Source organism: Diplotaxodon limnothrissa, linkage group LG5, assembly GCF_057381915.1.
Source record: "Diplotaxodon limnothrissa isolate DT_005_m linkage group LG5, D_limnothrissa_male_GT1.1, whole genome shotgun sequence".
Taxonomy (NCBI): domain Eukaryota; kingdom Metazoa; phylum Chordata; class Actinopteri; order Cichliformes; family Cichlidae; genus Diplotaxodon; species Diplotaxodon limnothrissa.
The window spans coordinates 15,077,222-15,105,208 of record NC_140600.1 but is presented as its reverse complement, the minus strand read 5'-3'; the positions used below and the strand labels follow the sequence as shown (position 1 = coordinate 15,105,208).

The window sequence follows — 27,987 nt, the reverse complement described above, 5'->3', positions numbered from 1 at the left end:
AGCTGTTCAATATAAATGTAATAAAAGTTTCAGTGTAAGTTTCTGTGCACCCTCATGCTCTAAATCAGCACGATTCCTTGTTGCTCGCAGCGGCCCCTGACTTGGTCCTGAACGCTCAGGTTGTGGAGCAGACCACATATCTGGAGGACAGACCCATGTATGCTCTGCAGTGTGCCCATGAAGAGCGTTGTCTGTCCGGCAGTGCTGACAAAGCTGACCCTAGCTCCTACCGCCGCCTTCTTCGCTTCTCCTCCCAGATCCACAACAATGGCCAGTCAGACTTCAGACCGCGGGCATCACCTCAGTCGTGGGTCTGGCACGACTGTCACAGGTGACGCATCTGGAACAGATATGTGCAAACGGAAAACTTTTTGCTTTTTCCTGTAAAAATTCAGAGGAAGCCAAACTTATCTGACAGGAAAGCTACTAGATAAAAGTGTAAATGTTACAAACATTTATATTAGTGTGAAATGATTTTTTTTTTTTTATAATCAAGGCATTACCACAGTATGGAAGTTTTCACCCACTATGACTTGATGAGTCTGAACGGCACTAAAGTGGCAGAGGGCCACAAGGCCAGCTTCTGTCTTGAAGACACCTATTGTGATGAGGGTAAATACAGACACTCCTTATATTAGCAAATTATACATTCAAATACAATAATATTAGTAATCTATTGTATGTTTTTTAATTAATGAAAGAAATGAGCTTACTGGGCTGCATAAGCGTGACCTCATCACAAAATTTGTAACCTTTTCCTAATCCAGGAATTCAAAAGAGGTACGAGTGTGCAAATTTCGGCGCACAGGGCATCACTGTTGGCTGCTGGGATACCTACAGGCATGACATTGACTGCCAGTGGATCGACATCACAGACGTGAAGCCCGGCGACTACATCTTGCAGGTAAAACGTCTGCTGTGGCTGTCTGGTTGTAGTCCACACGGCACATCTGCTGCTGGAAAGATGTCTCATCTCCAGCCAGCAGAGTCTGCTAGATCAAACAGGCACGAACAGTTTCCACAGCTCTGCATCTGCCTGTTTCTGGCTGTAAGCCCAAGGAGCCTCTGATTGCGGTTCTAAACCAAATGAGCAGGAGTTGGTTAAAGTCAAACTTTTATATTAGAACAAATTTAGCCCAGCATAGATTTATAGTATCTAAGATGAAGGATGAACTCTTTCAGTCTCTTTTGTGCATTATCAGTCATTCTATTATCATCTTATTCTATTGCTGGTCTTTACACTTGTGTTATTTGGTTCTCATAAAAACTAATTAAAGACTTGAAATGTGTCAAGAGAAATGCTTTAACAACCATTGTTTTTCCTTCTTCCAGGTTGTAATTAACCCAAACCATGAGGTCGCGGAATCAGATTACACTAACAACATAATGAAGTGCCGCTCCCGATACGATGGGCATCGGATGTGGACATATAACTGTCATACAGGTAAAAGGGATCTTTTTACCCTCTGCATTAAAGACGAAATATTCTTCAGTAAAAAAAAATAGTGGTGCTTGGGACTGTACTTTAGAAAGGTCTACATTTAAACAAACTCAGTTTAATACTGAGGTTTTCAGCCACAAAGAGTCTGCACCTGAATAGTCTGAGCGTTAAATGCTAACTCCCCTTCTCCTAACCTTATTTGACCATTTATAAAAATAACTGTTCTACTGTATCTGTGTGATGTTTAAGTGCCCAGTTCACAGCAGCATAGTCAGCAGTTTTAACTTTGGGATCGTGCAGGACAGGTCTACATAATAAAAACTTTTCTTATGTCATATAAAATATGACATTAAACTTGTAGTTTTCCTGTTTTCACAGAATTGTGCAGAATCGTCTTTAGCACCGAAACGACTCAATAGATTTAGATTTAATTGACTCACAGGCACAGAGGATGATTTCAGAGGAAGCCTCCTTTTTATGTAGAACCTTTACTAAATACAAACTTTTACAGTTTCTCAATGACATTTTGATATTTTACAAACAGGAGATGTTTGATGAGACATCAGTGACAAAAAATGGCATTAAAACAAGCCAACATAACATTAGAGGAACAGGTAACACTGAACGTTTCAAAGCTCCTTACCAAAGCTTCCTGTAATGTGAAGAACTTTATACTTTAAGTATTTGTGTGTTAATTACACAGGTAACAATCTATTATTATACAACTTTAAAAAAAAGTGTTTTTTAAAACAGAAACGGAAACTTAAAATCTTAGAATTAAAAAAAACAAATAGTGTTTTATCTTATTTATGAAATCTGTTTGTTAGCGGATCTGCATTACTCTTATACACAATGTACTTCTCTGACCAAATCCTGAGATACTTCAAATGAAGTTAAAAAGGAATGAATACTTCTGTAGAATTACACAACCAATTCATCACCTGCATCAGCAGGGTGAGAACAGGGGGGGGAAAAACACATTCATCCATCCATGGATCCTTCCAATTAATCTGAAACAAAAAAAAAAAAAACCTGCCTGGAAATCAAACACCCTTGAAAGAAATTTCAGGTTCTGAGTCAGCATGCAATAAAATCAAAATAAGCCTCCCATCTGAAATCACTATGATAACTGCATTATTAGTCAGGCTAACAGTGAAAAAGAGGCACCACCGTAGTAATGTACAAAGGTCAGAGGTCAGCTTCAAATACAGCACAGCAGCTCCTGCTCAAAGATCATTCAGGATGGATGATGATGATGGCGGCATGGGCATTAAACTCTCAGGCCTCTTCTTAACTGTGCCTGCTGTGCTGATCAGTGAGGGTGAGCAGTCATCACTCAGCATGGTCACAGATTCAAACATGGCCACTTTTGAGTCTCTTCAGAGAAAGGAAAGGAAGTGAAAGGAGGGCAGACCTCTGCTGGACCTTTTTGTAGAAAACAAAAGGACAAAGTCTGTCTTTAGACAAAGGTTTTACTAATTTAGTGTAAAAAAAAAATCACAAACTGGATTTTTTTTTATAGCCGTGCTATCACTTTATCATCACATTACATCACCGTTCATGAACAAATGGTGCACTTTTATCCATTTTAAAGCAATTGTTACTGTCTTTAATTAACATTCATCTGTTTACCCGGGAGCTTTATAAAGGGTTTAATAAGGATTTAATTGGTCAGAGGGCCCGGTGGCGCCAGTGTCCGGCAGCCTCGCCTCTGTCAGTGCGCCCCAGGGTGGCTGTGGCTACAATGTAGCTTGCCATCACCAGTGTGTGAATGTGTGTGTGAATGGGTGGATGACTGGATATGTAAAGCGCTTTGGGGTCCTTAGGGACTAGTAAAGTGCTATATAAATACAGGCCATTTACCATTTACAGGCCAAGGAGATCTTTAACTAAAACATTTGGCTTTTGTTGCTAATCTCTTCACTGTCCTCTTCCTGTCTGACTTAACAGGTGGCACACTGAGTTCAGAAACGGAGGAAACATTTCCTGGATTGCTTACCAACCAGCTTTCTCACAGGTAGACCTGAGAAGGACAGGTCAACATTGGTGTGGATGGGGGGGTGCAGACTAATATTTGACAACCACTAGAGGGGGGCCTGGGCAGATGTGCTTCCTTGGAGCAGTGCTGGATTGTTGTGAGCTCTGGGCTCATCTGGTACAATAAACAATGACTCAATGGGAAAATGAAATGCTTGCTTACTAAACCATTAACTGCATTCAGATGTTCAAAAAGTGTTAGTACAGTGTAGATTTGATCTGATGTTTATTTACCAGGAGAGATGCCATGAGGATTGTAGCCAGGTAACTCGTTAAATAACCCATGCCAACGAGGGCCCCCTGCGTAAAAGTTTCCAATGTTTGGGAGAACATTTTAAACCAAAGAAAAATCACGACATGAGAGACCACGACTCTTGGACTGAGCTCTGTTTGAACGGGTGAAAATAGTGTTGTGCTTAATCTGGTGCTACAGCCTGTACTGTTGCCTCGCAGCTGAACCGAGAGACATTTGCCTCAACAGTAAATAGTTAAAGGAATTACTGACTCAAAACTGTGAGCAGTTTTAATAATAATACATTACATGACTATGATTATCTCTGCAGAGCAATGTGCTACAATCTGTGGATACAGCATGTCTGATAAGTAACTCCTGCTCTCAGAGGGATTCATTATAACAAACTGAAAACAGGATTCATTTTAAAATTTCTATTAGAGCCTCCGTGCACTTAATGTACCAACATCTTGCAAAGAGCCTTTCACATACTTGACACATACATTTCTGAAAATATTTTTAATTTATTCACACCACACACACATTTTCATCTTCTTGTTCTGCACATCCTCTCCCTTTCTTTATCGGTGTCTGAGTTGTGTTAAATTATTACCATCAGGGAATTTGATTACATTGTGGAAGTGCTGTAACAACCACACATGTATGTGAAAATGCCTCTTCGTGGTTTTGTACATTTTGTTTTTCTAAATGTGGCAATTCAAGGATACTTGTTGGTTGCTGTCTGTTTTTATTTTGTATGCATGGATGAATGTGGGAAAGCATTATGTTTTCAATAAAATGAAATGCTTGACAAGTAACAAGTGCTTCTGTGTCATAAAAATATTTCCAACATGTGAGCTGCGGGAACCTAAAACCTAACCTGTCGCTGTTATTAGCGCGCTCACCTGTAGTGGATGTTGGCACTCCTCAATATCGCTGCACTCTGCCTCGCCCCTGAATGCCCAAGGCTCTGGTTACCATCCGCCTAGCAACAGCACAGTCTGTCCTCGGACGTTCCTTCACTGGCTGGATGAACTCTGGAAGGAGGCACATAAACAACCATATTGTTAAAAAAAACCCAAAAACGCCATATTATACATTATATATCGCTGCTATGGATCTCCCACCTGCTCGTCTGATGGCCTTGCCTTGAGCTTTTTTACTCCCATCAGCCAGTGCTCGCGCCTTTAGCAGTGGGTGGCAGATAGAGAGAGCATGGAGTGCTGTAAGAAGACACATTTCTTTTTTTATTCACATCATAAGCTTTAAACCTCAAACCCAACATCTCATTCATCGTGCAGTGAAAGCGCTCACCTGCTGACTCGCTGGAAAAAATCCCTAAAGCGTGTGTGTTGTCCACCCACTTGATCTTCATTCCACCATCACTGAGGCAGACAGAGAGCACTTTAAGCAATTTTGTGGCCACATCAGTCGGTTGAGGGTGAGATATTTTCTGGATTTACATCAGACGGTTTCAACGAAAACTGAGATAGCTAAAGTAATATATACCTGTGTAATTGTACCATATTATGGTTCAGTTTTTAGTGACATTTTTAGAATATATACATTCATGTACGTTTCATATTAAAGGTGACAGTTGAAAGCATTGACAGATTTGTTGTGTACAATGAATTATATATGGTTATATATGGTTTCACAGCAGAACACTCTAGACAAAGGGTGTCAAACATAAGGTCTGGGGGCCAGGATCAGCCAATCTGGCCTAGCAATCTTGGACAGCTTTGGAAAATGGGAAGAAGGATGTAAATTTTAGACATTTAACTGTGTTTTCACATGTTTTATAGCTTTTCCCACTGATAAAGACCTCATGCATGACCATTCATACTACACCAAAGTAAATAACTAATAGACAAACCATTGAATAACAGAAATTTCCAGTTTTTTTTCACTATCAACTGTGGAAATTTATGGGTTTTGTAGCAGGTTCAAAGGGTTTGTTTTTTTTGTTTTTTTAAAAGAGGACATTCTGTAACAAAAATGATCATTTTCATTTCATTTCATTTGAATTAAAAGGCCGTCTGCACACCTAACAGAACTTTTTCTGTAACATTCATACGTATTTATTTCTTACACTTTTTGCCCAAAGCAGCATTTCTTTATCATGCAGAAAAACTGAGATGTGTTGTTGAAATTATATTTCTTTCTTTTTTTTAATATTAAAATATCTGAGGGATTAAATGTGTCATTAAACTCCTTTACACTATCACAAAGAGAACTTTCACTCGTACGTGGGCCACATTGTAAAATAAAATATGACTGGAAACAAAGGGACAGAGCAGTGAACAGGTGTGTCATCTCTCACCTGTACTCTGAGAAAGCATCAAGAAGGTCGTCGGTCTTGAACATAACCGGGAAGTCATAGATCTCAATCACGTGGCGAAAGTCGTCTGAGTCGATGGAAACATTCTCATACATAGAGTAGTCATTGTGGATGTGCTCAATGGCAACAGAGACTCCTTCTTTTAGATGTGCCTTGATCTAAAATAAGAAACACATATATGTAATGTTACCATTATATTTAAGTTTCTGAAATGCACAGATTAATCCAAAAGGCAGCAAGTACAGCAACACTAAAAGACTGTATGCATACATCCACACCATGAAATTAAGTCTGTGAGAACTGACCTCTGCAGTTACACCATCTTTGTCTGTGCTTGCGTCTTCTGTCTGGAGACTGCGTGACACACTTGCAGTCTCGTCCTTCTCCTTCTCATCCTCCTCCACAGTCAGTTCAGCAAACTGGGACTGAGTCTGTTCCAAGACTGAAGCTTCATCTTCATCCAGCCTGAGCACCAACTTTTCTTCTTCATGAGGACACATTGCTGAACTGTCTGCAGACAGTTTAGGGACTCTGTCTGCTACACTGGGGAATGATTCCTGTTTAGATAGTGAGTGCTTTGTGTTTTCTATAGATTCAGGACAAGTACAAGAGTCAGACAAACTGTTGACAGAGCTTCTATCAACACAAGCTGAACTCAATGACTCAGAGCCAGCTGTGGAGCCTTGTGAGTTTCGTAACGACAGCCTCTCTCGAGCGGCTCGTGGCATGTAGAGGGGCTTGTCGGGCCTCTTAGGTGCTCGGCTTCGTGGTGGGATTGAAGGTTTAGGCTTGATATTGCGTTCCCTCTCTTCCCTAATACTTAGGGGCTCTTCACACAAGCTGCTGTTGCTCTCCAAGTCGCTGTCTTCCTCTACCTCACTCCTACAGAAACATTTTTTCTTAAAGTTAATAAACGTCTTTTTCAAAAATGCATAAGACATACAGACCAAAGTTTGGCCAACAAACCTGAGCTCACAAGGGCAGACCACCACCCTACGGCACCAGCTCTCCCCTACTGAGAAGGTGGTGAGCTCTGGCAGGTCTTCTATGATTTTGTGAATCAGGTATCGCAGTCTGCTGGGTAAGGGAGGAAACAGCAGCACACTGGACAGGGACACACAAGGCAGCAGACATTATTTGATCAAGTAAACACAGCAGCATTTTTATTCACATAGTTCTTGGAGCGATTAGGCTTAAAGATCACAGTACACATTAAAGATGTATTATAAACAAACACACAAAACATAAATTTCAAACACAATCACAGAAAACTCCAAAGTAAACTGTTAACATAAAAATCTGAAAGAACTTTGCAATTCAATATTTGGTTAAACAGTTTTTATTAGACCCATTAACAGGCTCATTATAGTTTGGGGACTTAGAATAATGCTTTCATGATGACTAGACATTTTTCTCATAGCTGCAGTGCCTTTTTTTAAATATTGCCTCTATGAACCAAAGTTCAACCCCATAATAATGGCTAAAACTGATTTTATGCTGAGCTCCCATACTATTCTGGCATTTCAGGAGCACTAAAATTGAGTTTTGGAAATTCTATGGACTCAGATTGTTTGGAAACACCAGGATTGGGGGGCTAGCATGGCGACAGGACAGGAAAAATGCCCACTGCATGTTCTCTCTGTGTTTGTATAGGTGTATTTAAGCTTTCACCCAGAGCCTAACGGTATACATGCTGTGTTAATGAATGGTTCTAAATTGGCCTTAAGTTTGAATAGTTGTCTGTCTCTATGCACGACCAATGTATTAGACTGGCAATACATCAACAGTGCACCTCGCCCAGTGGAAGGTGGATAAAGCTCCAGTTCACCCCATGACCCTAAATTGAAACACTACTTGACAGTTTGGACATGCAGACGCTGACATCTTTTGGAAAGAATCAGTTCTCCAGAAAATAGTGTCACCATTCCAGGAAGATCCCTCGGATTTCTGTGCACAGACACTAAGAGGGTCTCAAGTTTTTCTAATGACTTTGGGTTTCCCCGATGAACAACGGTACTGAATACAGATTCCCATATGTAACTTTATTCCTTGACTTTTATTGATATAATTAATTATTGTTTTATAACTACAATTATATTTCTGTATAAGCGTCAATATCTGATTGTAAAGCAGAGCACCTATTAGTACTTGACCTTATTTCAAATAACCAAATAGACTAAGCTACGTTTTAATTTTGTTTTTATATTTATCATTTATTCTCAGATTGGCAGACAACACTGAGGCTGCAGCTGAAAAAATAAAAACTGAATTTTAAGCTTGAATTATTAAACTACATGATTTTAATGCATCAGATTCTTCCATGTTTTAATGACAGAGTTCTGTTCTGAGGTCTGTTAACTTAGATTCAGCATTTTTGCTCACTTATTTTCTTGGCCTCAAATAGGCCAAACTTATTAATACAGTAACTTTTTCCCAGTCTCACTGACCAAAGCGCTACATGTTTAATAGTTTAATCTTGATTTGGAAAATCAGCCCTTTTGTGGCCAGTACAGTTATCAGTAAATGTGCACACACAGGGTAAACTCTGCGTTAACTCAGCAGGCTGCTAACCATCTTCGTGTGATCACATCCTGACTGCCAGTGCTAGGGTAAGTGATTCTGAACTCACTTTGTGTTTGTGTCTAGGCTCAAGTGCATGAGTGAAAATGGTTACAGTAATGTAGCTCAGTAAAGAAAGAGAATTTAAAAATGTATTAAAAAATTGAGGTTCAAGCAAATCGAGACAACTGGCTTCCGTGGTAGAAAATCTGAATATGATACCCAGTATTCTACATTGTTTTTTTTTTTTAATTTCTGATCTGATATTTTGATTTCCCGTGCCTGTGTTTATTATCTCCTTAATGAAACAAAAGGCACAGTGATAATCAGGCATGACTGTCTGTTTCTATCCTATTCGTTTTCTTTAGAATGTAGGAAACCGGAGTTTCAACACATGTGCCATTTGTTTACACAGTGTTAACCTGTGTATGTTTACTAAACACGTTCACTAATAAATCACTATAACCGAGAAGGAAGTGATCACTTCATGTGATGAAACTGCTCGGGTTGCTCCATCTTTCTTAACTTTACCTGTTGTGGCTGTTTTTCTGTTGGTATGTTTCCAGCTCATCCAGGACATGATGCAAGAAGTTGTTTTCTTGTTTTGGGAGATACACTCCATCGAAACAGGGGAACGCCAGGGTGGACGGAGAAAGAAAGTCGGGTCCTGCTGACAACAGGGTGAAGTGAACTTCCTCGCTCGTCCTAATTAAAAATCAAAATGAAAAGTGACAGTGATCACCACTGCTAGCCAGCAACATAACTTGAACAAGGCAATATTAAGCGTTTGCTAATGCCAAACAAACACGTAAAACTAGCTGCATCTTCGGTGTTTACATGTGCAATTAAAAGTTAAACCAAAGCTAGCTTTCTTTGCTTAACATTAATTCATGAGTGGTGCTAATGTTAACCGCCTTTCTAGCTATAGTTAATAACTGTGAATATTAAATCGAATACTCTTACAGCTGAGGCTGAAGCGTACAGTATTGATTTGTTGTAGTTTCAGCACGATGGAGAGCTCGAACAAGGGAAAGCGCCTACAAATAAAAGTCGCAGGGTAGCTAGTATCCTTTGGCTTCCGGAAACAAACGTTGACTTGGGTCAGACCAACGCAGTGGGACTTCCGCTCTGACTACTTCAAAATAAAAGTTTTCATATTTATCGTGAGTGAAATGTGTCAAACACAAAATATCACATCTCATTCTCTTTTAAAAGAAAAAAACTAAATGTGTAATAAATGCGTACTCTGAAATTAATCAACAGCAGGCCAACAGTTTTCAGGAAATTATTATTTATTTAGATAAACCATAATAATTGTAAGAAAAGTAGACCAGTTGTCCGAACACCATATACAGCAATCACGGACTGTTTGGTGATTGTGAACAAGGGGATGTTGTTTGCAACATTGCAGGAAGTTTGACAAACATGTAGGGCTGATGAGCACGATTCAGGAAGATTTTAGTGAAGGAGAAGGACATGTTACTATTGAAGTGATCTTATTAAAAAGGTAAACATGCTCCATCTTGGAAGTCACCCAACTTCAGCTCACAAATCCCAATATGCAAGTGTGAAAAAGACATGATCTGCTCCAGCACAAGAAAAAAGGTGACATACATACACGGATAGAACATCTGCATCATCAATGCCAACAACCGTAATGTGGCTAAACACATTGTGTGGAGAACTACCCCAAACCATACCAACAACTCCATCCCAACCTGTTTCTACAGCAGTAATGTTTTTTGAGGGGTTTTTTTTTTTACTTTGTCTTTTATAAAACACACAAGTCAAATCACACAAAACTACCATAATCAAAAATGGCATTTAACACAATGGCACAATTCATAGAGACTGGTCTTTATCAACTAAGGTCATGATGAGTATAAAAAGACATGAAGACATTTATAAACATATAAGGTTAGGCAGAAAGTAGAGCACTTATAAATAACAGGGGGGAAAAAAAGAGGATCAGATCAAAATTCTATACAACATTTAGGTGAAGCGGGACTCTGATTATGTGCTGTCAGAAAGATAAGGAGTCTTCAACCTACAGAGTAGAGCAATAGAGAGAGAGGGAGAGAGAGAACCCTGTTACAACTGAAAGTAAATCACATTTCTAGTGTTGTCTTGGCTTATTTTATATTATGCAGTTGAATTATAAAGATTTCCTTAACAATAGAAATGAACAACACAGTGGAGCGAAGTCAAATCTTTATCAAAGCTGCACCTGAATGGATTCTTTTATCTTCCAGAGCCAATACTTCTGTCTTCAAAGATGGTAATTTCAACCTTGAAGAGAACAAGTTAAGGCCAATACAAAGTGCTATGTGATCAACAAAAATAATCTGTGTTTAGGAGGGGGGAAAAAATGCATAAAATATACTCCGATTTCTTTTTGCAATGTTTCTGAAACAACTGCCACAAATATCAGTACTTTTATTAAAATCTACAGGTTGTAGACACTGATTTTACTTTTACTTATATTTATTTTTCCAACATTTCTCAATTCATTCAATATACAACACAATTTAACCAGATTCACTGCCACATGACTCCAGCTTACAATTCTCACGTGATTCTTAAAAAAGGGTAGAGTAACTGAAGATAATCCACCTTTGTCTATAGAACAAAAGCATACTTAACTACTGTAGAGATATAAAATGAAATCAATAAAGTCAATAAACATTTATATTTGACTTAATGTGTAACTGAGGTGCTCACAAAGTGACAGAAATACGCTGTTTGAGTATATAGGTATAAATAGACCAAGGGTTGGTGGTTTGTGGGGCATGATGACTGTTGTTATAACAGAACTTAGCTCTAGTAAGCATGCAGCTGAATTAAGGATACAACTCGGAGGCCTCTCTCTATGGGGTCAGTCAGCAGCAAGCCTCTGGGAGCATAGATCTTCTCATTCTGGTCCTTAATGTATCTGGCAATCTTCTTTAACACCTGAGCACAGAAAGAGGGCGATGTAAGAGTCATTCCATCTTTTTTTTTTAACAGTCACTCTGTAAGTGTGCACGTTGCCCTAGAGAAGTCATTTAATTCAGGTTAAGTTTAAAATACACTAAGAGGCAGTTATCAGGGTTAGGTTTGGGTTAGAGGCATTTAAGGTCAGGGTCTTTAATCGGACTACCCAGTGCGTGTAGACACAACAACCAGTCGCGTGAGACAAGCTATTAATGCCCTCTTATTTGTGTTGCTAAATTTATTTTCATGCACAAGAAAAATTACATCTGTACTTGTGAAGTTGTTAAACCTCTTAGTACATTTTAAACACAACCTATATTATAAAACTACTCCAAGACAGTTGGCCTTTGGAGGGGGGAGGGGGGAATGAAAACTTGGGTTCATTATTTTAATAGATAATATTCTGAGATATTCATGCCTCAAAAATTGAAATGTGGACAGAACGTTTTTCAAATAGTTCTATTTGATATATGAAGGTAAAATCTCACAGAAATCACTATATACATGTATATACATTGTCATGCCTTGAAACATACAATTTTGAGCCAAATATGCTATGGTTCAGCAGAAGTTCCACAATGATTTGAGGTACAGTGACCCATAACATAAGACTCTGATGTGAACCCTTTTTTTGTTTTACCTTTTCATAATGTGTTTCCATGCAGAGGAAGATGGTGTAGGCCGTTAGGCAAGCCAGACAGCCCTCCAGGTAGGACTTCCCCCCGAGTTTTTCTGCTTCTGCATACAGGTTGTTTAGCGTCTGAATGGTCTCCTCAAACTGCTGCTTATCGATCTGAAACCACAGGAGCAGTTTTAAAAACATAAACTTAAAGCAGTGAGGAAACAACCATGGCATGGAGGTTAACTCTGTACATACCCTTGACTCAAGCTCTGAGGGGAACTTGGTCTGGAACTTGCATATGGTGCCTGAGCTGTAGTCTCTTTGGATGAACACCTTGGAGGACACAGCTGGTTGCTGGAGGTCCTGTAAGCTGTGGGTCTACACAAAGAATTTACTCTTATGCATATTAATTTAATGAGCAGAATGGTTGGAAAAGCAAGCATCTGTTGTAAGCTAACAACACCTAAACTCTGTTTATCCGAACAGTACTAATATCCAACGTTAACCAGACACACACTACATTACATAACCTAAAAGCAAACAGTCATCGTAACAGCTGGCTTTTTTATGACCCTATGATGAAAATAACTATTTATAATGTTGGAAATTGTCAAAAACTACACTTCAAACCAACACCCGCTACGGTTATGGGCTAATGTTAGCTTAAAAAATATTAGCTTGCGCTGACGACCAATACCGTCGCTAGAAAATATGGCAATCTAAGCTTTAATCATTACCCAAAGCAACAAACCTCACCAAACGTGTAAATCCGATTAAAGATTAATCTAACGCAGTATTTTCAGATCAAATAAGTCAAAAACACTTACCTCAGCCATAGCAGAGGTTCGCCCCACTAGCTGAATGCGCGTCTATTTCTTTCCAGCCACGCCAAAGCAATGCAACTTCCGGCCCAAAGCTTTCAAAATAAAATGAGATGAGTATTTACTGGAAAAATGTTGTGACGACAGTAATTTTTAAGTTTATTTCTTTGACAATTGCATTACCCTCTGGAGTCCGGATTTTTTTTTTTTTTATTAAATTGTAGAGGGTGGTGTAGATTTCATTTCAAGAATTTCTGAACTGGCAACAGTAAATCATTCCAAAGACGTATTGCAGATGACATGCTGTCAAACGGATGTACAAGGCAGTAATTTAGTTTTAACCTCGAAATGCAAGTGAACGCACAACATTTACACTTAGTATTATGGGTTTCAAACTAATAAATGCGTTGGAGTTGCTATTTTCTCAATGTAACAATTCTAATGTAAACATGAAACGACACATCTCAAACATTTTATTTCGAAATACGACACGCCCAAACAGGAAATGTTGTCAGATGAGCTTCCGGCAGAAAGTCGACGTTGCCGGAGGCCTCCAGACATTTGGAACCGGTTGTATGACCCGTTAGGAATTAGTGCTCAATTTCTGCAGTGCGCCAATTCTGGATGTATGAGCTTTTACAGTTCAACTTGTCACGATGACTACACGTCTACAGTCCATTTGCTTTTGAAATGTTCTTATGAAAGGACTCACTCCCCTTGTTATATCTTTCCATTTCAACTACAAAGTGTCATTTTCAACCACAAAGACTACTACAATCTCCTTTTAGTTGTACTAATAAAGAGACAACACCAGCACATGGATCTTGCATTATTTATTGAATCATGTTCTTATTAGATGTGGTTCTGTTCGCTGTATTTTATTCGTCGAACAAACCGAAGCCCATCTCGCCATCTGATTCCTCAGACTCTTCCTTGGCCTCCTCCTTAGCAGCAGCAGCTGGAGCTGCGGCAGTCTCAGCAGCTGCTGCAGGTGCTGCGACAGCAAATGCAGATGGGTCAGCCAGGAAGGCTTTGATCTGTGAGGGTGAAGGATGTCATTAGTTCTCTGTTAATGCAAAACTTCACTTTCAAGTCCAAGTCAAGTATCGTGTGTTAACACTGAGAATGGCAAGAGCTGTATGAAAAATGTAAAAACCATACTTTGTCTGCCAGGGGGAAGGAGTAGTCCGTCTCCACAGCAACAGCCAGGACTCTCTTGTAGCCATTGATGACGGAGTGGGGGACAGAAGCCAAAGTGGGGTAGCCAATCTCCAGACACACACTAGCAATATTCCTCACACCCTAAGAGGCCAAAATAACTTTTGAGAAACTGAAAATTCAGATACAACTCATGCCAAATTATTTCAGCCAATTCTCACCTCCAGGAATCTGGTATGTAGAGAAGCCTCTGTGATGTCGAGCACCTCTGGGCTGTAAACACTGCCATTGTCATAAACCTGCTGGATGATGAGTCCATAGGAGAACGGAGAGATGTTCAGCATGTTTAGCAGTGTGGCCTCGCTGGCACCAACCTTGTCTCCAGTCTTGATCAGACCGACATCGCTCTGGCGGACAAAGACATACAGAGTGATTAGCGGAAGCAGAGATTTTCAAATCTTACCCTTTTTAAAGTACACATTAGCATTGTGAGTAATACCTGTGTGTAAAACAGTATAATTATCGAACTCACCAAGATTTCAATGGTTCCCCTGGAGATTTTGGTGGTGATACCCAGAGCCTGGAAGAAAGAGGTCTTCTCAGGACCAAGACCAGTATTCTGGGCCGGCACTGTCACATCACAAGGGGCGATGGCTCCAGCACGGGCAGCTGCAGGTACCTGGGATACAAGAGAGGGTAACCCTTAATAGACCACTCTGTTAGAACCAAATCTTTAAGATCTTAACTACTCAGGTTATGGTGTCTGAAACCTTACGTTCCTGGCAGCCAAAAGATGCAGGCAGACAGGTATAGCGAGGAAACAATTTACTGTTTGCAGGGGGAACGACAATGCAGTACTGCAAAAGCTGCATTGTAACTTATCCTGCACTTTGACATGATCTAAATTATCTATAAGCTTTTTTATTAAAGGGCTCTCACCTTGTTGGCCAGCAGCAAGTCTCTGATCTCAGTCAGATCTTCCTTCGTGAAGACAAAGCCCACATTACCCTTAATGTGGGGCAGGAGCCTGTGAAATCCCAGCATAAACTTAAATTACACAAGCAGATTATCATTTCTACCAACATGAGCAGTTATCAGATGTCTGAGACCTTGCGTCCCTGGCTGTCCGAGGGGTGTAGACAGACAGGGATAGCTGGAAACAGGTTAATTTTAGCAGGGGGAACGACAATACAGCACGACACAAGCTGCACCGTAACTAACCTGCTACACAGAAACTGATAATTCAATGCATCATAAAACAAAGGTTGCCAGTAAACTCACTTCTCCAGTGCAGGATTGTTCTCCAGATGGCCACGGATGGCTTTGCGCATCATGGTGTTTTTACCCATCAGCACCACAGCCTTCCCACGCAGGGACAGACGGATGGTCTGCATCTGCTTGGAGCCCACATTGTCTGCTCCCACGATGAAGCATTTTGGATAGTCATCCAAAAGTTGCTGTAAATACACCACTGTGCGTCACATAAATTTCATTATGGTGTCCATGCTATAGAAACAAAGACCTAGTGCATTTATGTTAAAAGGTACTCACGATGATTTTCAAAAAATAGTTGGACTTCCACGTGGCCCTGTCTTCCCTGGGCATCTCTGCAGTGCTTCCAAGGATCGCTACACAGCTGGTTTAAAGACAAGGATGGATCTGTAAATAAAGGACGAAAAACAAGGATATTAACGGTACTTTGGAAATTGGTCAATACTTTACACTCCGGACATGTGGCCGACAGTTAAGGTTAGCCGGCTACCCTTAGCTACCCTAGCGCTCTATTAACAGGCCTCGCTTGGCTAAATGACACCTATTGAATGTTTAAAATATACAAAATATATCCCGTTAAGTGGTTTAAATGTTTATCGCACGAATACAAAACTAATATTTGGCCTAATCCTATAAAGACCGAGCATTTCGGTTTATTAACAAGCGAGGGGGAAAAAACCGTACCTCGCAGTAGGGTCGCGTGAAAGAAAGAGGAAGAGGACAGGCGCGGGAGGGATATGTATTAAAAAAGATAACCAATCACAACTCAGCTATGGGCGTTACCTTCATAACTATTGGGTGAATTCTGTGTCAATCACTTTAAAGTCACTATTAGTACTTCCGTAGCAGTTTTCGTGCAGAAAGCGTGGTTTGTGGCACTCTACTTGAAGGAGGTCTGGGACTGCATTAGTGTGACGGTGTTATCGAGCCCGCTTAGACATCTGCCCGCAGAGCAAAGTGATGGCACAGAACCCTTCGAAGCTGCCTCCTGAGGTCTGGAATAACGTCTTTGGGTATCTGTCAGCGACAGAAAAGTTAAACGTCCGGGCAACCTGCAAGTATTTTAAGACAATTGTCGATCACCGATCTCTGTGGAAAAACTGGACAGTGGTTTTGGATTTTAAAAACGGCTCATACAACAGGAAGTTCTGGGACACTCTTCGTCATAGAAAAGTTTCCAGCGCAGTGATGAAGAGCACCAAAGTGAAACACTGGAAACAGCTCGCTCTGTTCCTTCCTATCCTCACCACGGTGGTAATGGACCAAAGCTCCCAGGAGTGTTTCAGCTGCTTGAAGGACTTCCCAAATATGAGACGTCTGGTTTTAAGAAGCAGTTGCTCTGATCTTTTGTTAGACATTTCCAGATTCCCATTGTTTCTTCCCGAGAAGCTGACTTACTTAAGCATGTGTGGCGTTATGTTCCCTACCACATCAGTGAGTAAATTCATTTCTGTGCTGTCCCAGTTTAAAAACCTCGACTCTCTTATCTGTCATCAGGTGGGCATCGTTGGAGAAACTATGTGGATGTTGCACTCCACACTCGCGTGCCTGCCTAAACTGAAGCATCTCTCCTTGTCAGGTGTGCATATATTGTGTACCTATCGTCACAGTGATCCTAAGCCAAGTCCAGGTCCCTCAGGGGACGCTGGTGCACTGGCTTTGGCCAGTTTGGAGCTCATCGACTGCATGGATCCTTCATTGCCGGCGCACGGGTTGCAGTTCCTGCCTGGCCTGAAACATCTGTCTGTCTTCTTCAAGCACTCACATCACGACATTCCAGAAATGTGGTCACTGTCTCCTTGTCGCCTCAAAACATGGTTGCATGACCTACCTCAGCTCTCAACCCTGATCATCGTTAAGGGCCCCCCGGTTAATAAGTACATCACCTCCATTCCAGCCACCGTGACCAGTCTCACACTGTGTGTTGCAGGAATCACTTCAAAGGACATGGCTGCCATAGCGGTGCAGCTGCCAAATCTCCTCCACCTCCATATAGACACCTGGCCCTCACATCTGGGAACTCGCACCGCTGAAATCCCACGGCTGTTTCCAAAGCTCAAAAGTCTTAAAATCCGCCATGAACGTGTGCCGGAGCAAGATTTCTTGCAGCTTCGTCACCTGCAACATCTTAGATACTTGGAGATTCTGGACAGCACTCCACAGCTGTCTGTGCTCACTGGCAAGCTTCAAGCTCTCACCGAGTTCAGACTTCAGATCAGAATCTTTCCTTACCGGAGAGATGCACTGTCATGTCCTTGTGTTTGTCACGTTTATTAACCTGGTGATCTGGTAACTTTTTATTTGAGTGGGAACACGGAGACTTGCTCATAATCGATGTTTACTGAACTTTTTGAGGTAGTTTTATTTCACCTCAGGAATCCAAAATGCCTTGCCATATTTTGGATTATTTAACTTATTCAGGGAATCAACCTCTTATAAAGGTTTGAATAAATTAAAATGTTTTTAAAGATTTTTCTCTTTTAATTATTATTTCAGCAGACATACACCTGTTTTAAGGTTGTAAGCTGAAAGGGTATAAATGTTTCCTACCAACTCTAATGATCCCTTTGATAATGTGAAATAAAAATTGTTAGACGTACACAGTGTGTGCTTGTACAATGTTGACTACAATTTCTTCTGCATCACTCTATTTACAGTCCAACTTTATGACAGTCCTGAGTTTCTGAACAATGTACAACACTATGCAAAATTTTAAACCCACCTTCATCTTTTTTAAAAGTTACAAGGAAAATGACAATTCATTGAAACATGAAAATTCAGTTTACAAGGGTTTGTACTTTTAAGTTTTTTTAAAAAAAAACAACATAATGGGACACTATCCAAGCATGCTTTTATTGCATTAACACTGTTTTGGATCACTGTTATACTGAAAATTAAAGTTGTTGCTAATCAGACACTTTCCAGATGGTACTGCATGGATCAAAACCTAGCTGTACTTTTCTGCATTCATAATTCATCAGCTTTGAAAAGAGTCCCAACACCAAATGCAGCCCCAAATCATGATAGAGCCTCCACCATGTTTTACAGAAGGCTGTAGACCATAGGTGTCAAACTCTGGCCCATGGGCCAAATTTGGCCCGCAGCTTAATTACATTTGGCCCGTGGAGCCATACCAAATTACTATTAGAGCTGGCCTACTGGTATTACACTGCTAATATATATATTGTTTAGTATTAAGCTTTGCTTGTTCCATATTCAGTTTTTCAGCAAAACTTGTTTGAGTCCATAAGCAAAGATTCATTCTTATATCTGGAGGAAGTATTTTTTTAAATAAATATTAATGTTAGCCCGCGACTTTATTCCAGTTTTGAATTTTGGCCCACTGTGTATTTGAGTTTGACACCCCTGCTATAGACACTCACTGTTGTACTTCTTTCCTTACCTCTGTTCATACTGATTATTTGAACCAAAAATGTAAAATTTGGATTTATCACTCCATCAGATCAATACTGATTTACTTGCCATTTCCCTTCTTTAAGAATGGCTTCTTGACAGTCACCCTTCCACTGACACAATTTCTGATGAGACCAACAAGACAGTTCCTAAAGATACATTAGTTTATCTATTGAGCCAGGAGCATGAATGATTCATAGCTCGGTGTTAAGTGGCTTAGCAAACAATAGAAAAAAGAAATAATTCCTCTGAAAATGGTCAAAGGCAAGGAGTAGACTGAGAATGAGTGGAAGGAAAAAGCCAATGGCCAAAGTCAAACTGAAAGACCTTCAGAAATCTTGGAGAACTACTACTTTAGACAAGACTTTAAAAAAAACAAACAAAGAAAAACACCAGTCTGACTCCTTGAGAGCAAAATATAAAATTGAGAGTGACTCAATACTTTTGCACAGTACTGTGCACACAATGTAAAAATGAAAAAACAAGGCCAGAAATAAATATTTAATATTTTATTTGCAGAAGAATCAGGACCCACATAGGCTTACGCCCCACCCACAAAGAGAAAAGATCACATGAAGGTCTCCATTTAAAAAGCAAAGTCGATTTAACCGCATTAACAGTAAAAAGCTTAAATTTCTCTCATGAATTCATTGAAAGAAGCAAAAACTATAAGGCAATACCTGTAAGAAGACAAATATACACGAGCAGAATTCATTTTCTTTTTATGAGGCATTCTCATTTTAACTGAAGACTCAACCCCGTAATGGAACGTCGACATTGCCCCTGCTACATCCAGTACTCTCAATCTGCTACAGGTGAACACCACAGTGTCTGCTGAATGACTCGGTACAGGAGGCTTCACCTCGGTTTGTCTGTTACAGTGTATAGTTTGGGGTTAAGATGCACCACAGCAGATGAAGCCCTCCCAGAGTTCAGCCCAAAAGGAGTCGAATCACAGGAAAAGGCTGAGAACTCCACAGTGTATAAGACCTTATTGCATTGACACATTTGGCACAAGAGATATTTTCTCAAAGTAAAAACAATCTGGATATGGATACCGTGTATTAATAGTTTTAAATTTATAGAGATTAATGTCAAAAAGAAAAAAACCCCACAATCTTTATGTGGCAAAAAAAAGATACAATTCAAAACAAAAAAGCTGCTAAAAGTCATTAAGTGAATTTTGCTAAAGGCTTGGCCCTGGCTTGGTTTCATGTTGTGACTTCTGTCCAGCTAACGCTCACATCAAACTTCCATCTGTGAGCTTTGCAGCAATATCACTCCGACAGCAGGATAACAATTCATATAAAAAAAAAATACTGAAGAAAATACTGACACACTGGAATCCAAGCTGGTATACGTGCGTGTGTGTGAAGGAATGAGACCAGGGTAAACTACTGTCAGGCTACATGTCAACAGAGCCAGCTCTTTGCATATCAGGCCGAGCCTCTGCAGCTCAAAAATATATAAATTTCCATCAAAACTGTGACAAAACACAGTTGTGTCACAGACTCGAGCGTTTCACACGTATACAAATTTAGATTCTGATTGTAACAGCAACTGGCAGCTGGTGCTGATCAAACTCCACATATAGTCAGCATGCATTGAAATAAAAAGGACAAACATCTTAAATCTTTACCCCGGCCTTATTAATGCGATTTAAAACAGTGATAAATGTACGTTAGTAGCAACAGCAAAATGTGTAAATGAGACATTGTTTATTTTGAATAAAATTTGCTTTCATTTATTGTGAAATCAGCTTTGTTTTGGCATTTTTTTCCTCATAAATTAAAAAAATATATAAAAATTCTCACAATGTCAGCCAAACTATTTATACCGTCCTCACTGACCCATGTTTATTTTTGTAGTCATTCGATTTCATCTGAAAGTTGTTTACGTAAAGAACACATACACACCGAGGTTGCACCAGTTCCAAAAACAGATCCAATATGATTATATTCTAATGTATATAATTAGAATATAATATATAAGTGAAATCAAATGAAATGTTTAATTTCACTTTTATTGGGAAATAATCACGCTAGAAATGTGAGCAGAAATGTGAGTAACCTATGTTTAAACTGTGAAAACACCTGGGTTCATTTCCATAGAAAAACTGTAGAAAAAACAAGAACTCATGTCAGGAGGACCAACTTAGAAAATGCACCTGAAGACGGTCTCATCAAGAGCTGCTGTTGGCGTGTGCTGAGACTGGACGAGTATTTTAAACAAGTAAAGGAGAAATGGTTCAGTGTGTGTCTCAGTGTACATATGTGCTCCATATACATATTTATGTACATATGGGGAGTTTTCATAGTTATTTTAAATGGCACCTCAATAGTTTCCAAATCTAGAAAAATACTTTTTTTTTTTAAACACTCGTTAGTCAAGCACTGTGTATTCAACTCTCCACATACATTTAAACTGCGCAACTCAACTCTCCGTGGTCCATGCAATCAAGCAACTGTTACATATCTGCATTAAACTAGCCAACATAGATTCGCTGCCACATGATGCAGGATGTTGTCCTGCAGCGGGGGCAGAAAATCATTTGCAAATCAGGGCACTTATCTTGATTCTCATATGCTTACTTATGTACACACACACACACACACACACACACACACACACACACACACACACACAGAAGGGGAAATTAAAAAAAAAAACCCAAAAAAACAATTTCCCTTATCCTGTCAAGCACAGGAGTAAAATAAAAATCTCTTTGGGCTCTGTTAAAAATCTCTTTAGTAAAAGTGTAAAAGGCCAAACCCTAAGAGGTTGGGCAACCCGGAAAGTCCCTCCAGTATCAGGAGTTAAGAGTCAGGAAACATTTCTCACCTTAACGCCTCCTGTCTGAAAAACCACTGACTCATAGATGCACATAGACATACAAGTGCACATACATCCACATGTGCATTTAGACATTAAACGTGTAGACGCATGTACACACACATTGGCACACAGGCACAGAGTCTAACTGAAGAGCTTAACAAAGCAGGCGTGGCAGTAGGGCTTGTCATTTTGCTCTTTGAAGGTGCCCTTATTAAGCTGCTTGAGGCAGAAGGCGCACACAAAGTGCTCGGGGTGGAACTTCTTGCCCATGGCTGTGATGCAGCGGCCGGTGATGGGCTTCTGGCAGCCAGAGCACAGCGAGCCACGGCGCTCGTGGTAGTGAGCCTCGCAGTATGGCTGGCCGTCGTGGTCAAAGAAGCTGCCATTTATAAATGGCGTGAAGCACTCCTGGAAGACACAGCAGATGTTTTTAATGACAAAAGTGCTCTGTGGAGAGGCTTCTCTTGATTCTAACACACTGCAGATACACCCGGTGACTCACCCTGCAGACAAAGCATTCAGGGTGCCAGAGCGAGTTAAGAGCAGAAATGTAGTTCTCAAGGATGGCACGGGCACATCCACCACATTTAGGGGCAAACATGTCAAAGTAATCCTTTCTGCAGTACGCCTTTCCATCCTTCTCATGGAAACCTAGAAGAGAAGCAAAGAATCACCGATTCACACTGCACTCTTCTTTTCATAATAATAATGAAAGCATTCTAGTTCAACACGTGCCAAAGACTGTGCTGGTACCTTCTGGACCAAAAAAGGCTCCACACTGAGCGCAGAAGAAGTGGTCTGGATGCCAAGTCTTGTCCAAAGCAGTCACTACTTTCTGTCAACAAAAAGAAAAATAAATGGTTAGGCATTCACAATCTCGTTAAGGAAGGGGTGTCAAACATAAGGCCCAAGGGCCAGAATCAGCCCAGCGAAGACATGTATGCGGCCCACTGTGCGGCTTTAGAAAATGTGAAGGAGTGCATAGATTTTATCCTTTACCTGTATTTTCATAGGTTTTACAGATCATCCTGTTGATAAAGATTGCTCATATCCATTGACAGTCATACTCCAAAGTAATTATTAAACAGACAAAAAAATTAAATGATAGGAAAGTTGCTGTCTAAGGTAAATTAGCAAAAACTTTATAAACTTTATATTTTATAATTACAGGACAGTCTGCAAAATTAACTAACTTTTTCTATAATTTGCACATTTTTCATTGGTTTCACTGGTCTGACCCATTTAGGGTCAAAGTGGGCTATGTGTGGTCTACAATGTAAAATGAGTTTGACATCCCTGCTTTAAGCCAATACAAACACACAAAGAACCAGCCGATTCTCATGGAAGTTCACATAAAGCATAACGCAAATGGACATCAGTGACTGAGGTGCAACAGGACCGGCACGTTCACAGAGAGACGAGGAGGAATATGGCGACATTTAGCTCATGCTTCTCAGGCCTTCAAGCACTTTCCAACAGCTTCAGGTGGAGGGACACCCACAGTGTTCACGTAACAAAATCTAAACATGTTCACAACTGCATAGTTTCAGCTGAGCGACAGCTACTTGCTGTAAATCACAAACTTCTAGGAAGTGATTCTCTACTTTGCCACCAGGAGGTGCAATGAGGCAATCTAAAGAAATGCAATTTATCATCCCTACAAGCAGATGCAAAGATAATTAAGGATATTACAGCAGGACACAGAACTATGTATGCAACTGATCATCACCAAAGTGAATTAAAATTAATAAAAGAGCAACTCATGATCAAATAAAACAGCTAAAAATAAAGATGCATAACAGACGATAACATCTCTCTCTCTCATATATATGTATTTTTTTTTCCACAGCACTATCTTCGTGTTCATGTCAGTGGTTTTCTCACATATCTACAAGATAAAAATTCTGCCCCTTCACTGATAATGAAACCAAAAAGGAAGACTTTAAATTCAACCACTCTTAAAACAGAGAAGGAAGCAAGCAAGGCTGGATGAATTGCAGACGTCAAACACTACTATATAAGTATCAGTCAGGAAGCCTTAGAAGTGACTCATACTGGTTCACTGCTCACTGTCTGCTTCCCTTGCAGTACCCTGAGCATAATGCGTGTGCGAGTGTGAATAATGGGTGGGGGGGGAAAAAAAGGCCTCAATGGGAGTGTGTCACCGTGAACATAACAGAAACGGAAAAAAGAGAGTTCGCCTGTGTGAATCAGCGTTGTGGACGTTATTTGAGATCTGCAATCCAATACTTATAACAAAATACTGACATTGCTTGGCTAATTAGGCATCTTTAAAATACATATTTTATTATTCAGACATATACAAGTGGCCACACCTTACAGGCATATGTATACACACACATATATACATATACATACATATATATATATATATATATATATATATATATATATATATATATACATACATACATACATACATACATACATACATACATACATACATACATATATATATATATATATATATATATATATATATACACACACACACACACACACATATATACATATATATATACATACACATATATATATATACACATATATACACATATATACATACACATATATACATACATATATATATACATATATATATACATATATACATACATATATATATACACATATATACATATATATACACATATATATACACATATATATACACACACACATACATATACATATATACACATATATATATGTATATGGGTTAACTGTCCGTTGCCATATAACCCATGGCAACGGACAGTTAACCCATAACAACGCATGTAAACGCATGGCAACGGACAGTTAACGCATGGCAACGGACAGTTAACGCATGGCAACGGTCATATAACCCATGGCAACGGACAGTTAACCCATAACAACGCATGTAAACGCATGGCAACGGACAGTTAACCCATAACAACGCATGTAAACGCATGGCAACGGACAGTTAACGCATGGCAACGGTCAGGTAACCCATGGCAACGGACAGTTAACGCATGGCAACGGTCAGGTAACCCATGGCAACGGACCGGTTACCATGGCAACGGACCGGTAACCCATGGCAACGGACCGGTAACCCATGGCAACGGACCGTTACCATGGCAACGGACCGGTAACCCATGGCAACGGACAGTTAACCCATAACAACGCATGTAAACGCATGGCAACGGACAGTTAACCCATAACAACGCATGTAAACGCATGGCAACGGACAGTTAACGCATGGCAACGGACAGTTAACCCATAACAACGTATGTAAACGCATGGCAACGGACAGTTAACCCATGGCAACGGTCAGGTAACCCATGGCAACGGACCGGTTACCATGGCAACGGACCGGTTACCATGGCAACGGACCGGTTACCATGGCAACGGACCGGTAACCCATGGCAACGGACCGGTAACCCATGGCAACGGACAGTTAACCCATAACAACGCATGTAAACGCATGGCAACGGACAGTTAACCCATAACAACGCATGTAAACGCATGGCAACGCATGGCAACGGACAGTTAACCCATAACAACGCATGTAAACGCATGGCAACGGACAGTTAACGCATGGCAACGGACAGTTAACCCATAACAACGTATGTAAACGCATGGCAACGGACAGTTAACCCATAACAACGCATGTTAACGCATGGCAACGGACAGTTAACCCATGGCAACGGTCAGGTAACCCATGGCAACGGACCGGTTACCATGGCAACGGACCGGTTACCATGGCAACGGACCGGTAACCCATGGCAACGGACCGGTAACCCATGGCAACGGACAGTTAACCCATAACAACGCATGTAAACGCATGGCAACGGACAGTTAACCCATAACAACGCATGTAAACGCATGGCAACGGACAGTTAACACATGGCAACGGACAGTTAACCCATGGCAACGGACCGGTTACCATGGCAACGGACCGGTTACCATGGCAACGGACCGGTTACCATGGCAACGGACCGGTAACCCATGGCAACGGACCGTTACCATGGCAACGGACCGGTAACCCATGGCAACGGACAGTTAACCCATAACAACGCATGTAAACGCATGGCAACGGACAGTTAACCCATAACAACACATGTAAACGCATGGCAACGGACAGTTAACCCATGGCAACGGTCAGGTAACCCATGGCAACGGACCAGTTACCATGGCAACGGACCGGTTACCATGGCAACGGACCGGTAACCCATGGCAACGGACAGTTAACCCATAACAACGCATGTAAACGCATGGCAACGGACAGTTAACCCATAACAACGCATGTAAACGCATGGCAACGGACAGTTAACCCATAACAACGCATGGCAACGGACAGTTAACGCATGGCAACGGTCAGGTAACCCATGGCAACGGACCGGTTACCATGGCAACGGACCGGTAACCCATGGCAACGGACCGGTAACCCATGGCAACGGACCGGTAACCCATGGCAACGGACCGGTAACCCATGGCAACGGACAGTTAACCCATAACAACGCATGTAAACGCATGGCAACGGACAGTTAACCCATAACAACGCATGTAAACGCATGGCAACGGACAGTTAACCCATGGCAACGGACAGTTAACCCATGGCAACGGACAGTTAACCCATGGCAACGGACCGGTTACCATGGCAACGGACCGGTTACCCATGGCAACGGACAGTTAACCCATAACAACGCATGTAAACGCATGGCAACGGACAGTTAACCCATAACAACGCATGTAAACGCATGGCAACGGACAGTTAACCCATAACAACGCATGTAAACGCATGGCAACGGACAGTTAACCCATAACAACGCATGTTAACGCATGGCAACGGACAGTTAACCCATGGCAACGGTCAGGTAACCCATGGCAACGGACCGGTTACCATGGCAACGGACCGGTTACCATGGCAACGGACCGGTAACCCATGGCAACGGACCGGTAACCCATGGCAACGGACAGTTAACCCATAACAACGCATGTAAACGCATGGCAACGGACAGTTAACCCATAACAACGCATGTAAACGCATGGCAACGGACAGTTAACCCATAACAACGCATGTAAACGCATGGCAACGGACAGTTAACCCATAACAACGCATGTAAACGCATGGCAACGGACAGTTAACCCATAACAACGCATGTAAACGCATGGCAACGGACAGTTAACCCATAACAACGCATGTTAACGCATGGCAACGGACAGTTAACCCATGGCAACGGTCAGGTAACCCATGGCAACGGACCGGTTACCATGGCAACGGACCGGTAACCCATGGCAACGGACCGGTTACCATGGCAACGGACCGGTTACCCATGGCAACGGACAGTTAACCCATAACAACGCATGTAAACGCATGGCAACGGACAGTTAACCCATAACAACGCATGTTAACGCATGGCAACGGACAGTTAACCCATGGCAACGGTCAGGTAACCCATGGCAACGGTCAGGTAACCCATGGCAACGGACCGGTAACCCATGGCAACGGACCGTTATCATGGCAACGGACCGTTATCATGGCAACGGACCGGTAACCCATGGCAACGGACAGTTAACCCATAACAACGCATGTAAACGCATGGCAACGGACAGTTAACCCATAACAACGCATGTAAACGCATGGCAACGGACAGTTAACGCATGGCAACGGACAGTTAACCCATGGCAACGGTCAGGTAACCCATGGCAACGGACCGGTTACCATGGCAACGGACCGGTTACCATGGCAACGGACAGGTAACCCATAACAACGCATGTAAACGCATGGCAACGGACAGTTAACCCATGGCAACGGTCAGGTAACCCATGGCAACGGACCGGTTACCATGGCAACGGACCGGTTACCATGGCAACGGACAGGTAACCCATAACAACGCATGTAAACGCATGGCAACGGACAGTTAACCCATAACAACGCATGTAAACGCATGGCAACGGACAGTTAACCCATGGCAACGGTCAGGTAACCCATGGCAACGGACCGGTTACCCATAACAACGCATATATATATATATATATATATATATATATATATATATATATATATATATTTATTTATTTATTTATTTGGGGTGCAACGATATTCGTATCGATATTGAACCGTTCGATACAGTGCTTTCGGTTCGGTACGCATATGTATCGAACAATACAATTTTTTTCAATTTTTTTTTTTTCAATTTTTTTTTTTTTTTTTTTTTTTTGTGTCCCGTTTGGATCTATAGCCATCAGAATTGTTGTCTTGAGGCCAAGAAAGATGCCAAGAGGATTTATTTTAAG

The 27,987-nt window shown here is 41.0% G+C and overlaps 6 protein-coding genes and 1 non-coding gene across 8 annotated transcripts in view; 2 read left to right on the top strand and 5 right to left on the bottom strand.

Annotated features, from left to right (window-relative positions):
- The window catches only part of loxl2a (lysyl oxidase-like 2a), a 29,531-nt gene extending 25,120 nt beyond the window's left edge, over positions 1–4,411 (top strand). The window contains exons 10-14 of the mRNA XM_085353137.1: positions 91–331; positions 497–612; positions 768–904; positions 1,333–1,444; positions 3,392–4,411. Of these exons, the coding sequence (XP_085209263.1) occupies positions 91–331; positions 497–612; positions 768–904; positions 1,333–1,444; positions 3,392–3,462 (677 nt within the window). The 3' untranslated portion in view covers positions 3,463–4,411. The remainder of the gene's footprint in view (positions 1–90; positions 332–496; positions 613–767; positions 905–1,332; positions 1,445–3,391) is intronic.
- Positions 2,553–10,322, bottom strand: r3hcc1 (R3H domain and coiled-coil containing 1). Its single transcript, XM_085354843.1, has 10 exons — positions 10,311–10,322; positions 9,574–9,647; positions 9,142–9,315; positions 7,018–7,155; positions 6,357–6,933; positions 6,034–6,209; positions 5,025–5,095; positions 4,838–4,933; positions 4,616–4,747; positions 2,553–2,866 (listed from the first exon to the last, which is right to left on the bottom strand). Exons 1-9 carry the CDS (start codon positions 10,320–10,322, stop codon positions 4,638–4,640), a joined length of 1,428 nt encoding a protein of 475 aa, XP_085210969.1. The 3' UTR covers positions 2,553–2,866; positions 4,616–4,637.
- LOC146631820 (golgin subfamily A member 7-like) lies at positions 9,905–13,093 on the bottom strand. Its single transcript, XM_085353138.1, has 6 exons — positions 13,033–13,093; positions 12,461–12,583; positions 12,224–12,376; positions 11,461–11,562; positions 10,838–10,899; positions 9,905–10,657 (listed from the first exon to the last, which is right to left on the bottom strand). Exons 1-5 carry the CDS (start codon positions 13,039–13,041, stop codon positions 10,852–10,854), a joined length of 435 nt encoding a protein of 144 aa, XP_085209264.1. The 5' UTR covers positions 13,042–13,093; the 3' UTR covers positions 9,905–10,657; positions 10,838–10,851.
- A 755-nt stretch (positions 13,094–13,848) lies between these two features.
- On the bottom strand, positions 13,849–16,182 carry rplp0 (ribosomal protein, large, P0). Its single transcript, XM_085353925.1, has 8 exons — positions 16,141–16,182; positions 15,736–15,843; positions 15,466–15,641; positions 15,124–15,211; positions 14,717–14,863; positions 14,406–14,591; positions 14,188–14,328; positions 13,849–14,063 (listed from the first exon to the last, which is right to left on the bottom strand). Exons 2-8 carry the CDS (start codon positions 15,787–15,789, stop codon positions 13,905–13,907), a joined length of 951 nt encoding a protein of 316 aa, XP_085210051.1. The 5' UTR covers positions 15,790–15,843; positions 16,141–16,182; the 3' UTR covers positions 13,849–13,904.
- On the bottom strand, positions 14,944–15,073 carry LOC146631819 (small nucleolar RNA SNORA63). Its single transcript, XR_014906224.1, has one exon. It is a non-coding gene; the product is annotated as a small nucleolar RNA SNORA63 (small nucleolar RNA).
- Positions 16,183–16,416: 234 nt separating the features above from the next.
- LOC146631817 (uncharacterized) lies at positions 16,417–17,733 on the top strand. Its single transcript, XM_085353924.1, has one exon. The coding sequence runs from the start codon at positions 16,417–16,419 to the stop codon at positions 17,731–17,733; it is 1,317 nt and encodes a 438-aa protein (XP_085210050.1).
- Positions 17,734–20,639: 2,906 nt separating this feature from the next.
- LOC146631816 (paxillin-like) overlaps positions 20,640–27,987 on the bottom strand; it is a 35,247-nt gene continuing 27,899 nt past the window's right edge. For both annotated transcript variants that reach the window (XM_085353136.1, XM_085353135.1), the window contains 3 exons: positions 22,459–22,540; positions 22,208–22,356; positions 20,640–22,113 (listed from right to left, as the gene is read on the bottom strand). In XM_085353136.1, coding sequence (XP_085209262.1) covers positions 21,847–22,113; positions 22,208–22,356; positions 22,459–22,540 — 498 coding nt within the window. In that variant the 3' untranslated portion in view covers positions 20,640–21,846. The remainder of the gene's footprint in view (positions 22,114–22,207; positions 22,357–22,458; positions 22,541–27,987) is intronic.

Coding starts and splice junctions, on each gene's coding strand:
- LOC146631820 (XM_085353138.1), bottom strand. Junction 12,377..12,460: donor CCTCAGAGCTTGAGTCAAGG/GTATGTACAGAG, acceptor CTGTGGTTTCAG/ATCGATAAGCAGCAGTTTGA. Junction 10,900..11,460: donor TAGAGAGAGGCCTCCGAGTT/GTATCCTTAATT, acceptor GTTCTCTTCAAG/GTTGAAATTACCATCTTTGA.
- r3hcc1 (XM_085354843.1), bottom strand. Junction 9,316..9,573: donor TGTACGCTTCAGCCTCAGCT/GTAAGAGTATTC, acceptor ATTTTTAATTAG/GACGAGCGAGGAAGTTCACT. Junction 4,748..4,837: donor CAAGGCCATCAGACGAGCAG/GTGGGAGATCCA, acceptor GCCTCCTTCCAG/AGTTCATCCAGCCAGTGAAG.
- LOC146631817 (XM_085353924.1), top strand. CDS start 16,417: ATGGCACAGAACCCTTCGAAGCTGCCTCCTGAGGTCTGGAATAACGTC.
- rplp0 (XM_085353925.1), bottom strand. CDS start 15,789: ATGCCCAGGGAAGACAGGGCCACGTGGAAGTCCAACTATTTTTTGAAA. Junction 15,642..15,735: donor ACTATTTTTTGAAAATCATC/GTGAGTACCTTT, acceptor GTGTATTTACAG/CAACTTTTGGATGACTATCC. Junction 14,064..14,187: donor CCTTCCCCCTGGCAGACAAA/GTATGGTTTTTA, acceptor TCACCCTCACAG/ATCAAAGCCTTCCTGGCTGA.